The sequence below is a fragment of the Theropithecus gelada genome, chromosome 15, assembly GCF_003255815.1.
Source record: "Theropithecus gelada isolate Dixy chromosome 15, Tgel_1.0, whole genome shotgun sequence".
Lineage (NCBI taxonomy): Eukaryota > Metazoa > Chordata > Mammalia > Primates > Cercopithecidae > Theropithecus > Theropithecus gelada.
The window spans coordinates 81588179-81602951 of NC_037683.1; the positions used below are offsets into that span (position 1 = coordinate 81588179).

General features: G+C 40.6%; 1 protein-coding gene across 3 annotated transcripts in view; it reads right to left on the reverse strand.

The window, feature by feature from the left end:
* Positions 1-14773, reverse strand: part of DOCK8 (dedicator of cytokinesis 8) — a 237404-nt gene that overhangs the window by 167168 nt on the left and 55463 nt on the right. For all 3 annotated transcript variants that reach the window (XM_025360064.1, XM_025360066.1, XM_025360065.1), the window contains 2 exons: positions 4732-4907; positions 1738-1809 (listed from right to left, as the gene is read on the reverse strand). In XM_025360064.1, coding sequence (XP_025215849.1) covers positions 1738-1809; positions 4732-4907 — 248 coding nt within the window. The remainder of the gene's footprint in view (positions 1-1737; positions 1810-4731; positions 4908-14773) is intronic.

The following is a 14773-nucleotide window of genomic DNA, read 5'->3' on the forward strand; positions in this document are numbered from 1 at the left end:
ATTCCAAAAACAGTCATTTTTTTCTTTTACATTTGTGCAAGATCAAGAAAAATCACGACTCCAAGAAGCTTGCATTGCCATGAGAAATGAAAAAGTGGGCAAGCCCGAAATAGAAAATAAATCTGAAAACCAAATATATCAAAATGGACCTTTCCATTTGTTGTTCCTTCTCAGATTTTTTTAGATCTTTAATGTCCAGAAAGTACCTCTAATGATAGCATTTAAAAACTTGAGAACAACTTGTTCTGAAATCTTTTATTTATTATCAGCAAACCATAATTTTACTTGACTGCCCAGCGAACTTTGTTTTCCATTCATATTAGAACAGATGATGGATTAGCATCTAACTTTCTCTTAATAACTTTTAATAACGAATGCTTTCTCTTTTTCTGCTGCTGAAAATATTGCTGAAAATAATATGCATATTGACATTATTCCAGAAAACCTCAGCACAAACTCAATGGCACCCATCCAGGAGCTGGATAAAACCCAATCCTCAAAGTCTTTCATCATTTACCCCATAGAACAGGAATTCCTACTGAGGTATAGGAGGAGTGAGGCTATCAGAATTTTAAACTACTAATGCCTTGTCAAAGGTTCTGTGATGTGTCTCTAGTGGGGTGTGCCCTAATCTGTAGACAGTCCACATCTCACTCCCCAACACGTACACCCATGCAGATTGAGAATTTCAACGGGCATAGAGGTTTCTCATGAAAGAGTGCTGTTCAGGTCCATGGCATGGAGAGAAAAAGCTCAGAACAATGTCACAGAAGGTTTGATTAATCCAGGAGAGAAAGATCCCTTACTGGAAGGCCAGAAAGTAATTTATTTCTTGGTCATAAACTTGAATACCACCTCTGAATTGGAGGCCAGGTTTCAATTCATTTAATTTTTTCCCCCTAGGACTTCATCAGAATTAGAAGAAAACAAAAAGGCTCTATTCCAGGTGCCCAATCTTTTGGCTTCCCTGGGCCACACTGGAAGAAGAATTATCTTAGGCCAAATATAAAATACACTAACACTAACCATAGCTAATGATCTAAAAAAAATCACACACAAAAAAATCTCCAATGTTTTAAGAAAGTTTATGAATTTGTGTTGGACCACATTCAAAGCCATCCTGGGCTCCATGCTTCCCATGGGCTAGGGGTTGGGCAAGCCTGCAGTCTATTCTTTATGTTTAAAATAGAACTTTCTTTCTCAGTAAGTGAATGGATAAATAAACAATGGTACAGCCATGTGATGAAAGATATTCAGCAATTAAAAAAAAAATGAGCTATGAAGCCACAAAAAGACGTTGAGGAACAAGGTGAAATTACGGAGACAGTAAAAAAGGAAAAGGGGTTGCCAGGGAGGGAGGATGAACAGGTGGAACACAGAGGATTTTTAGGGCAGTGAACCGATTCTACATGATACTGTAAAGGCAGATACATCAAAACCCATAGAATATACAACACAAAAAGTAAACACTAATGTAAACTATGGACTTTAGTTAATAACAACATATCCATATTGGCTCAGCTACTGTAACAAATGTACCACACTAAAGTAAGATGTTCATAATAGGGGGAACTGTGTGTGTGATACAGGGTGGGGATAAGGAGGGAGTACATGAGAACTCTATTTTCCATGCGATTTTTCTGTAAACCTAGAACTGTTCAAAGCATTAAGAAATATTTAAAAACTAACAATATAAATTAATATTTATATATAAAAAGTGGAAAAAAAGTAACTTACTTTCGGTTCACGATTAGCCACTCCCGGATGTAGGTTTGAACACAGTCCCTGACATGAGGGTCCAGTTCAACCCTAATGAGGTAGAAAATGAAATAAACACATGTTATTACTGGGTAAAAACAAAACAATCCCTTATCATAAGCAAGGAACATGATATGAATTTAAATCCTTATCAGTGAGAATGCTTAGGATGTTCTTGCCCAGTCATTCCAAATGTCTGAAGTATTCCTGAGGCAATAAACATTTTTACTTTGATGAGACAAACATGTTGGCATTTTTTGCTTTGTGGGTTTTCTTTATTATAGAGAATCATGCTAAATTATAACTATCCCTGAAGGCATTCTGACACAAGACAGGTAGAACTAGCTGTAATCAAATACAAAACAAGGAAAACAAGTATAAATACCTATCTCTGACAGGGTAATTTGGACATATTTTTTATGCATGTGTAACCTTGTTAGGACACGCATGTTCTCCTTTTTGAAAACCAGGAAAAAGAACAGTTGTCTTATGCTTTGACGAATTTGCAAACACTGGCTTTGGTTGGTGATCATTAATTCAGTTGGTTCCCGTCACGTCTGCTTAAGGAATGCACCATGAGCAATACTCTTCAAGTGCTTCAGAGTCTTGAAATCAGAAATAACAATTGTAGCAAAGCTTTTTGCTACTGTTGCTAATGCATTAGTACCAGAAATAAATGCTTAATAATAAGGCTTAATAATAAGGCTCAAATGTGACAAGCCTTAATTTTCTCATTCGCAATAAGGAGGTAAGAAAAGAGACATGCTGTTAGTATTAGATGAAATGCTGTAAAGGTTACACATGTAGTCTCTGGGCCTTAACTGCCCAAATCCCAGTTTCATCCCTTATAGCTATGTGACCACGAGCCAGTCACTCAACCCTTCTGTGCCTCAGTTGCCTCACCTTAAAGCCGTTAGAGTAGTAAGAGTGCCCCTTTTAGTAGACAGCTTTGATGAAGATTAAATCAGTTAAGTGTGCAAAGTGCTTAGAAGACTGCCTGGCACATAATAAGATGCATAGATGATATTAATAGTTTACACTTAGGTAGAATTTACTATACATTATGCACTGAGGCAATCATTGTATATGTATTAATTCAGTTAATTCTCAATCAGCACCATAGGGTAGGCATTACTATTATTCTCACTTTGCAGAAAAATGAGATGGTAAGGATCTTGTTCTGAGTCACGCAGCAAGTGGTGGGGCAGGGACCTGAATCCAGGCAGCTCACCTGTAGCGTTCATGTTTTCACTATCACGCCATCACACCTCAACATAAAGTTCTGGGCTAGGCACAGGGTGTTCAACAGGAGTCAGCTATTGTTTACTGTGGTGTGATGATGATACCTTCCCCTGCCTTAATTATACAGAAGACTTTTTGGCAACAACTGAAATAGTAGAGGTTGTCTTAAAGCCATCAGACAGGTGTGTTACCTATAAATTCTTTTGACAAGGCAATAGTATACTAAAAAACTGATGCGAAGTAAAAAAATTATCTTCCTTATCAAATTTCAAAAAAAAAAAAAAACAAACAAAAAAACCCACTCCTCCTTCCTCTAAATTCATTGAACTGTTTTTTGTTTTTGTTTTTTAAGAAACAGGGTCTCACTATTTTGCCCAAGCGGAACTCAAATTCCTGGGCTCAAGTGATCCTCTTGCCTCAGCCTCCCAAGTAGCTGGGACCACAGGAACAAGCAGGGGTGACTGGCTACTGTAAGCATTTTAAACAGTTTTTTCCAAGATTCTGACCATATTTGGAAATATCCATAAATTTTACATAAATGAATAAATAAAGTGATTCTTCACTAAAGATGAAAATAGTAGGTGTTAACTTATATTAAAGTCATACCTGAATAAATGGACTGAAAATGGGGGAGTATGTTTCCCAAAAATGACAATGTTTTTGTTTCCTGGAAAGTGTGTATTTTTAAAACATCAGAGCTATACATATGGTCAGTTCTCCTATGTGAGTGAGAACTGTCTGAAGAAGACAGCAACAGTTCACAATAATGTCACCCCATTATCATGCAACCTCCTTAAACTGTGATGAAATAAAATCCAAAATAGAACTAGAATATCTCAGAGTAAAGAGGGCAGGGGCTGTGTGTCAGGATCTTCTTTCTGGGACCTTCTGGGGAAGATGAGAAGGTAGAATCTGTCCAGGAGGATATGAATCTTAATTTGGCTTTTAAAATAAATGTAAACAAAAGTTTATCCTAAACCTCCAAAGAGACATTACTTTTTTACATTTTGGAAGCAACAGGAGTTTCATTTAGCTACAATTCCACAGTGAGTTTGATACCAAAAGCTAATGCCCATGCCTATAAACATATAGAATACCAACTACAGAAACTCAAGCCCTAATTAGTTATTCACATATTTATTCTACAGAGCTCTCCCCACTGTTTTAGCGCTGCATGACACTTTCTTCAGAGGGACTTTGACCTATTCATCTTTTCATCTCAGTATCCAGAACACAGTAGATGCTCAATAAATGTGGGTTTACCTTATGTTTCTAACTTGATCCAGTCTCATAAGTGTAAGCAATTAAAATGCTTCTGGATGGAGGCATTTCAGCAGTTATTATTAAAAGCCTTGACATTTTTATAAATGGAGAAACCGAGGATTTGGGAGGTCATGTGACTCAGCCAAGGTCACTGAGCTGGCAGCCAGGTGGTCTGGCTCCAGAGCCTGCACTTTTAACCTCCTCTTGAGAATTTCATTTGGTTCCCTTGCATCCCTTGCACTGGCTTAGTCTTCACATAGCTTTTCAAAAGCTCTGGCCAAACTAATTTCAAAACTACCTATACTACCTATACTTAGGTGATGATATCATATAGTTGTCCCACACATTTGAATGGAGTGAGTAATTTTATTTATTTTTTAAGTTCAGATCGAGGGCATCTCCCCCACCCGCTTATTGAAAACAATCATGACAATCCCAATCACATCTACATTTTAGAAAACTATTTACCCTTCCTCCGGCAAAGAGGGCTGCAGAGTCCTACATTCCTTCGGCGTGAACACCACGTCCAAGTCGTCATCAGTGAAGTCCCCAAGATCCTGGGCAAGCTGCACATCCAGGCTGTTCAGGTGTGTCATCAGAAGTCCTTCAAAGTCCACCGGCTCCACAGGGTCATAAAACTGAGGCTGGAGGGGCAGGGAAAAGGAAAAGGAGGTTCTCACCAGGTTTTCTGGTAAAAGCACAAAGGCAGTAGTAGATGTTTGCCTTGCCTTCCTTTGACTTAGTAAGTACTTCGCTCCTGGCATAAAACAGAGCGACTCTTTGGAGGAGCTGTCAAACACAGAAGTAGTGATATGGAAAAAAATGCAGCACAGAAAGTCAAGTCATAACACGGTGAATAATTAAAATCACACCCCAAGGCGGAATTTTTCTCTCCTTAATTGCAACTTGATGAGGAATCCTGAGGAGATCCAAAATGAGATCACAAAGCCTCGCTGAATTTTTATAATTTCTCCCGCAAAAGCTCTCCAAGGCCATGTTTTGTTTACCCAAATACAGTGAAGTAGGGAATGGAGACAATTTTCCAGAAATCCAGGCAAACTCAACACTCCTTGGCTGAGGATTTAGGCACAGTGTTTCTTTTGGCCTGAGTTATGCTATACATTGGTTCTCGAAAGCACGTCATGTATAATCACAGCCGACAGCGAATACCAAGTGTTTTGGTGGCTGAAACAATCCAGGGCAGTGATTTCTAAATGTCACTGGGTTGACTGGTGCTGGTCTGGAAGAAATTTCCACTGGACTGCAGCTATGCAGGCAAACTCAGGGCAATCTGCTGAGTTTTCATATGGCTAAATTTACTCACTTTGAAAGAAGTGTTCTTTGCTCTTCAATTTTACCTTCCACAGTTGGAGAGAGGGGGAATAAAAGAAATAATAGAAATTGATGGTAATTATAAAAATAGTTCTTACAGTTGATAAAATTAAAAGTTGGCAACCTTTGTCAGTCCTCAATTAAAATATATTTTCTTTTCTGTGAAATCCAAAGACTTAGGAATGACTGCCCTAATAAAGTAAAAGAATCACTTAGATCAAGTAGATCTGTGTCACAATAATAATAGTTCTATGAAGTGTTCATTTATGGCTGAGTCTTTGGAGTCATCAGCCCAAGGTGGGGCTGGGGGGCAGGGAAGTTACTGTTTTTCTCTATCTCTACCCTCCAGTGGACCAACAAAACAAACATCTTGGATTCTTTACTTGCGCTGCCTTGATGGGAGACAAGGGCAGATCCAAGGGAAGCACTAACGAAACCGGTTTTTCATCCCTTTGAAACCATATACCAATAAGGGCTTCAAGTTGGAGAGGAGAGACAAAGTGCTGCTGAAGAGGCAAGAGGAAATCAGATCAGAGAATGGAGATGTGGCATGCCCCACCTCCTCCCCACTCTTGCTGTCCCTGATGATGGAGGAGACATGAGTGACGTAAGTTAGGGAGTGAGGATGAAGCCACAAATTAGGCAAAATATGCCCTATTTCCTGTCTGGGATTTTTTTTTTAACTTTTAGGTTTGGGAGTACATGTGAAGGTTTGTTACACAGCTAAACTCATGTCACAGGGGTTTGTTGTACAATTATTTTATCAGCCAGATATTAAGCCCAGGACCAGATAATTATCTTTTCTGCTCCGCTCCCTCTTTGCACCCTTCTTCACCCTCAAGTAGACCCCAGTGTCTGTTGTTCTCTTCTTTGTTTTGGTAAGTGCTCATCATTTAGCTCTCAGTTATAAGTGAGAACACGCAGTTATTTGACTTTCTATTTCTGCATTAGTTTGCTAAGGATAATAGCCTCCAGCTCCATCCATGTTTCCGCAAAAGACATGATCTCCTTATTTTTATGGCTGCATAGTATTCCAAGGTGTGTATGTACCACATTTTCTGCATCCAATCTGTCATTGATGGGCATGTAGGTTGATTCCATGACTTTGCTATTGTGAATAGTGTTGCAATGAACATTCACGTGCATGTGTCTTTATGGTAGAATGATTTACATTCCTCTGGGTATATACCGAGTAATGAGATTGCTTACTTACGTTATCCTATGCCATGGCAAAGGAGGGCAGAAAAGAAGGTGACAGGACAACCTCAGGAGCTGAGAGCAAAGCATTCCCCTCATTTCCTAGGGTTTCCAGGCGCTATGAGAAGAGACAAAGTCAGTTCCCTTGGCTCTGACTGGGGACCTGAAGGTCAGCTGAAGAGACGACTATAGTCCTCACAAGAGTGCCTCTCAAAATGAAACAACAGGGACCAGGAGGGGCTAAAGGAGCCAGAGATCAGCCTGTGCAGGAGCCAGATGAAACTGAGTTTGCATTAGGACACTGGTGAACTCTGCCAGAGGAAACGACAGACACCATCTATGCATAAGACAAATGCATCTGCCAATTTGCCACAGACACCTCCACAGGAACAACCCCACAGGATAAAGAGGACTCTCCCACCCGACCCAACCACCACATGGAATACAGAGTTTAGAGTCAGGATTGAATGACTTCTATAGGAAATAATGAAACTGCATTTTTTTCCAATCCCAACCTCATTACTGTAAAGTTTATAGCCATTTAAGTAATAATTATTGAGCATTACGATGTGCAAAGAAATTGGCCTAGGATTGTCTCATACAACTCTCACTATAACCCTGTGAGGTCTGCATTCTTACTGCAAGTTGAGTTCAACTGGTGTTTTAGAATTTTGAATTTTTCGTATCATGTCATATTTACATATACATAACGAGATATCTAGGGGATGGAACCCAACTCTAAACATTAAATTCATTTATGTTTCATAGACACCTTATACACACAGCCTGAAGGTAATTTTATACAATATCTTTAATAATTTTGTGCCTGAAGAATTCTATTCAGTCATAACAAAGAATGAAATCATGTCTCTTGCAGCAACATGGATGGAACTGGAGGCATTATCTTAAGTGAAAAAACTCAGAAACAGAAAGACAGATATCACATGTTTTCATTTAGAAGTGGGAGCTAAATAATGTATACACATGGACACAGAATGCTAGACATGAAAGGCTTGGAGAAGTGGGAAGGTGGGAGGGGGTAAGGGATGATAGATTACTTAATAAATACAATGGACGCTATTTGGTTGATGGAGACACTAAAAGCCCAGATTTTACCTCTTGCAGTATATTCATGTAGCAAAACTACACTTGTACCACTTAAACTTATACGAATAAAAGAAAGTATTGTGTGTATGAAACAATGTTTTGACTGTATTTTGACTGTGTCTCGTCACGTGAGGTCAGGTGTGGAATTTTCCATTTATGGCGTCATGGAGGCACACAAAAAGTTTCAGATTTTGGAGCATTTTGAATTTTGCATTTTCAGATTAGGGATGCTCAACCTGTATCCTCATTTTACAGGTGAGGAAAGTGAGGCTAGAGATTGAATAATTTTCCCATGACTACACAGCTAGGGACTGGCCCATCTGGAATTCAAACCGAGGCAGGCTCATGTTCTTAACCACTGTAATTTTGATTGTTTTCTTTTGCAGGCCTTTCAAGAAAGCTGTATATTTTGAAATAATCAAAACACCAGGCAATAGTAAGTGTGTTTGGAAGTGAGTCAAATAATATATTTACCATGACCCACACATTCCACTCTGGCCTTCTTATAAGATTGGCTGCTCAGAGTAATAATAGTAAGTAAATAAAAGTGATAATAAATGTAAACTTATTGTGAAGAATATCAATTACTCAAGGAGAGGCAATGGAAATATACACTTCAAAATTATACTGAAGCGTAGTTTGAAGCAAGATGACATGAGCTGTAAAACTAGTGAGTAGAAGCGTCATGGAGATATGACATTTGTGTGCAATCATCAGTGAGAAAAAAATTCACTTCCTGTCAGAGAATAATACTTGTGATGTTGGACAGGCACGGTGGCTCACGCCTGTAGTCCTAGCACTCTGGGAGGCCAACACAAGAGGATTGCTTGAGCCAGGAGTTTGAGACCAGCCTGGGCAAAAAAGCAAGACTCTGTCTTTACAAAAAAAAATTTTTTTTGGAAGTTAGATGGGCGGGGTGATGCACCACCTATACTCCTGGCTACTCCAAAGGCTGAGGTGGGAGAAACATGTGAGCCCAGGAGTTTGAGGCTGCAGTGAGCTATGATCACACCACTGCACTCCAGGCTGGGTGACAGAGGGAGACCCTGTCTCTAGAAAACCAAAAAAAAAAAAAAAACCCCTCAAACTTGGCATGTCCCTGAAATTCAAAGCCACAAATGATGAAAAACCTGGTTGATAACGGCCCCTGTTATCTACAGGAGAGACTATCCAGGAAGAAAAGGATGGCTGATTTCCTCACTCAGCAATGATGTGCGGAGCATCTACTGGGTGGGGCATACTGAGCCCCTGAGGTGGCCACTGGGGATACAGAGGAGCACAGACAGCTGTTCTCATGGAACTGCACTCTAATAAACCGTGAGGTGGTGAAATGTGCAACTTTCTCACACATAAATAATGCCATTATCTGGGGGGGGGGATTTTGATAAAGAACATATATCATCATTGAGCACTGTGTGGCAATGCGCCAAGGCAACATACCCAGTTGATGATAAAGTCATAAACTCTTGAGGTCTGAATCTATTCCAGTACTCAAGAGCTGGTAAGCACAAACAGTAATGACAGCATTATTGAGTATGGTTCTAGCATTACACCCAAGTTGACATTTAATAATTTGTCTCCCCTACTCCTTCTACACTGAAACTAAAGTGGGAGGAAATTGGTCATTTCAAATGTCCTGTAAACTAGTCTTGCCCTTGGCAAGTGGGTGCAGACCCTAACTACTGTTAACTAGGCCTCCTAGCTATTGTTCCTCTTGCAAATTCAAATAATAACCAGGAACCAAAAAAGATTTCTGTTCTCTAAACTATCAGGAGTCTTAATCTCAAGAGTAGGCTTTACTATGAGGCAATCAACACACACACACACACACACGCATGCACACAAACATATATACATACATCTAGTGGTAAGCCAAAGAAGGAAACAAACATCAGAGAGAGTTACAGTGGCACTGCATTTCACTAGGGATGAAGTTTGGAAACAGGGTGGGGTAGGGAATGAGGAATTTCCTAAGATCAGTTCAAGGCAAGACTTGGGTCCCTGGAAGCTTAAAAGCCAAACATGAAAATGAACTGTTTTGTTTTCTCTGCTGTTGTGCTGTATGTGGTCTCCTAGTCAGTGGAGACCAAAGACTACTTTAAATGAAGATCAAAGTAATTTCAAGAAGGTCACCCTTACATCATGATTTTTCACACTATGTATATCATTTGTTATATGTAATAACATAAGAGAAAATCAAAAATTAAAAACCAAAACAACTGTTTTTGTGTGTGTGTGTGTGACAGAGTCTCACTCTGTTGCTGGAGTGCCGTGGCAGGATCGTGGCTCACCACAAGCTCCGCCTCCTGGGTTCAAGAAATTCTTGTGCCTCAGCCTCCTGAATAGCTGGGATTATAGGCATGCGCCACCATGCCTGGCTAATTAGTGTAATTTTAGTGGAGACGGGATTCCACCACATTGGCCAGGCTGGTCTCAAACTCCTGGCCTCAAGCAATCCATTCACCTTGGCCTCCCAAAGTATTGGGATTACAGGCGTGAGCCACCGTGCCCAACCCCCTTTGAAAAATAAGACAAAAATACTTAAGACTGCAAATGCAAATGTTCCTAAACCAGGCTTTACCTTTTGTGATGGTTTCATGATGTGTCAACTTGGCTAGGTTGAATGACATTTCCTTGAATTCCCTTTCCAGTATGTTTTCAGACAGGGTAAGCTACAAGAGAGTTCTGTAAGAGCTGGAGGACAGAAGGGAGACTGCAGCCATTTTGTAGCATACACACACCTTTTTCCATTTACACAATCAGTCATTTAGGTGCTTCTGTGAAGAAAATATTGCCAATGTAATTAAAGTCCCTAAACAGGTGACTTTAAGTTAATCAAAGGAGAAATTACCCTGGGTGGGCCTGACTTAGCCAGTTGGAAGCCTTTTCTAAGAAGGTAGAAGCTCTGGCAGTTCAGACTGCAGGCTTCAGCTTGTGCCCAAGGGGGCTCAGTCTGTTTGGAATATGTCCTTCCTGACTATCTCCCCTGTGGACTTTTGAGCTTAGTAGGCTAAGCCAATACCTTCATACACATCCATATGGATTTCCTACAGGTTCTGTTGCTCTAATTGAACCTGACTGATACACCTCCTTTCATTCATTCAACACATACTGCTGGGGTCCTACAGCAATCAGACACTAGGCAACCAATTGTCTCAGGGTGTCCCAGTCTCTGAAAGTCTCATGTACTGAGAAAATTCTCAGTCCCTGGCAAATTGTGACCGTTGGTTACTCTACCTTACAGATACCACTTTTACTAGGTTTTCCTCCTACTATGCAGTGCCCTGGAGTTCAATTCTAAATCTCTTCTCAATCTGCATTTAATCTCAAATGATCTCATCCACTCCCATGGCTTTGAATATACATTTCTTAATTACAAGTTTATATCTGCAGCCTCAACTTCTGCCATAAATTCCAGGTTGACTTTTCCAATTACACCTCAACATCACTACTTGGTACTTTAACAGACCTCTCAAACACAATGAGTTCAAAACTAACTCTTAACCTTCCTGGCAATCTGCTCTTCCCATACCTTCCATACCTCCACACCTCTGTAAGTGGCAATTCCAGTCCACCAGTTGCCCAGGTGGAAAACATTAAAGTCAATGTTGCTTCTTCTCTTTCTCTTACACTCTACATATCATCCATCAGAAAATCCTATCCACTTTGCTTCTGAAATACATCCAGAATCCAAACACTTCTCACCTCTCCTGCCACCACCCTAGTCCAAAGCACTGCCATTGCTTTCCTGAGTTACCGTGACATCTTCCTAACTGCCCTCCCTCGTCCAGTCTATTTTCCACACCGCAGCCAGAGTGATCCTCATAAAAAGTCAGATGGTTCCACGCCTAATCTTAATGTTCACAGCAGCTTCCTGTCTTAGAGTAGAAGCCAATGTTCTACAGTGTCTGAGGCCTGTGACCCAGTCCTGCTTTCTCTATGACTGCATTTCCTACTGCCCACTCTGTTCAGGCCTCATTCTGCTTCCTTGCTGTTTCTGAAGCATGTCACATATTGAAGTCTTGGGGACTTTGCACTTACTGTTCCTTCTGACTGGAATATTTTTCCTTCAGATATTTGTCAAGTTCATTCAGAACTCTGCCCAAGTGTTTCCTTTCCAGATAGAGGCCTTCACAGATGACCCAATCTAAAAGCATCTCTTCTGGGTCACGATTTCATTCTTCAAAGCCCTCAATACTCCCTGATACAATCAACATTTACTATTTGTCTGTGTCTGTCCCTCATTCTGAAAGGCAAACTCTATGAGGATAGGCCCTCTATTGTATTCACTGTTGTATCTTCAATCTCACTGCTGTGCCAGCAGTTCCTGACACAGACACCCAATACATATTTCTCAAATGAATGAATAAGATCTCCACTATCTTTAAACGAAGCTGAAGGCAGTCAAGTTCTTCTAGCTTCTGTGATATCAAAGTTCTATACTTTATGGACTAAACACTTCCCTGCTTCCACCAACAACAATCTTCCACAGATGCCACTGAGAGGGAGATGCTGACATGCCACCATGGGCATCACTCTAGTTTCACCAAGGCTGAGTTGATTCCTCTACTGCACAATGACAACAAAGAAATGTCTGCTCTGTGTGCAGAATGCCTGCCACTCTTTTGTTTTATCTTCCATTGTGAATTTGCATGAAAACTATCTTGAGATCTTCATTTTCCATCATGCCCCTTCCAGTGCAACCAACGAAACCTAATAATAGCCCAACTCCTTGAAAGATGAAGTACAAAAGAACAATAGAATCAGAAGAATAAAAGAGGACCGTATTTATCAGGCAATTAAACATTTAAGTCATCCTGAGCTGTAAAAGAAAAAAGGTTGCTTTATTGCACAGAAGTCTATACACATAAAAAAAATGAATGCCTTCTAAGCTATGAGACTTTTTTTTTCCAATAAATGTTACATATACAAACATGCCATGTAACCATGGTGTTTGGTACATATCCAGGATGTGGCTTTTTACATCCTTTTCTTCAGTCAGAGCCGTTATGGTCCAGCTAATTCATTCCATTTTACTTCAAAACTTTCCTATTCTCACTTTTAAAAATAGGATTTTTCCCTCCATAAAATATGTAGCTTAATGTTATTAACCACTTATACAATGTCTCAAATCCTCCTTACTTCCTTAGGGCATAGATCCTAACTCTTTCTTTTCTTGTTCCCTTCCCTCCCCTCCTCTCCTTTTCTCTGAGACAGGGTCTCCTAACTCTTATGTTGTATGTTACTCTTCTTCTGTATGTTTTCTCTTCTCTTCTCTTCTCTTCCCCTCTCCACTCTTCTCTTCTCCTCTCTTCTCCCCTCCCCACCTCCCGTCTCCTCTCCTCTCGTCTCCTCTCCTCTCCTCTCCTCTCTTCTTTCCTTTTCTCTTCTCCTCTCTTCTCTTTTCTGAGACATGGTCTTGCTCTGTTGCCCAGGCTGGAGTACTGTGGCTCAATCATGGCTCACTGCAGCCTTGAACTCCTGAGTTCAGGTGATCCTTCTGCCTCAGCCTCCCAAGTAGCTGGGACGAAAGGCGTGTGCCACCATGTCTGGCTAATTTCTTTTTTTAAACTTTTTATAGAGATGAGGTCTCACTATGTTGCCTAGGCTGGCCTCGAACTCTTCGCTTCAAGCTATCCTCCTGCCTCTGCCTCCCAAAGTGCTGGGATTACATGCAGTCATGAGCCACTGTGCCTGGCTTCTACTTTGAACAACCAGAAATCAGGCCAGGTGTAATGACTCATGCCTGTAATCCCAGCACTTTGGGAGGCCAAGGCAGGCAGATCGCTGAAGCTCAGGAGTTCAAGACCGGCCTGGGCAACATGGCGAAACTCTGTCTCTACAAAAAAAAAAAAAAAAAAAAAAAAAATACAAAAATTAGCCAGGTGCAATGGTGTGCCTGTGGTCCCAGTTACTTGGGAGGCTGAGGCAGGAGGATCACTTGAGCCTGGGAGGCAGAGGTTGTAGTGAGCCGAGATCTCACCACTGCACTCCAGCCTGGGCAACAGAGTAAGGCCCTGTCTCTAAATAAATAAATAAATGAAAAGAAAATAGTATTTTACAGTTTCATTTTAACAGAGGTACTGATTATAGACTTGTTTGCCTAAATAGGCAGCTGGCATCAGAGGGTTTCTGGTTAATCCATTCACACAGCTGTGGCAACAGAGAATGCCAAAATTCAATGAGTGAGTCTACACACAGGGTTATTTACTAGCCACAGCCGCCTTCTAGCCCTGGTAACAAAGGATTTTGGTAGGAGTGTCAAACAGACTTGGGACAAGTTTATCATCACGTCTAGAAAACCAACTTCAAATGATGGATCCCCTTCATACTAAAAAATGCAAAATTCAAAAATATTTTATCTTCTTCGAAAATGTTTATACACACATCATCAGACCTGACATTTACAGAGTTTTTTAAAACCCCAATAAAAGAAAAATCAACATGAAACATACACCCTTCCTCTCATCTGATTTATCAGATTGATGACAGAAGCCACTGTATTTTCTTAGGATATATCTGCAGGGTTAGTAAGTGCTCTTTGCTTACTACACCTTCTGAAATTCAAAGCGCACAGGAAAAAAGAAGTGTTACCTTTCTTTATATTTTTCCCCCTACTTGGAATACTTCTACCTTTAAAGTTCTTTAAATGGGCCGAGCATAGTGGCTCAAGCCTGTAATCCCAGCACTTTGGGAGGCCGAGCCGGGCAGATTACCTGAGGTCAGAAGTTCGAGACCAGCCTCGCCAACATGGCGAAACCCCGTCTCTATTAAAAATACAAAAATTAGCCAGGCATGGCGGCGGGCACCTGTAATCCCAGCTACTCAGGATGCTAAGTCAGGAGAATCACTTGAACCCAGAAGGCAGAGGTTG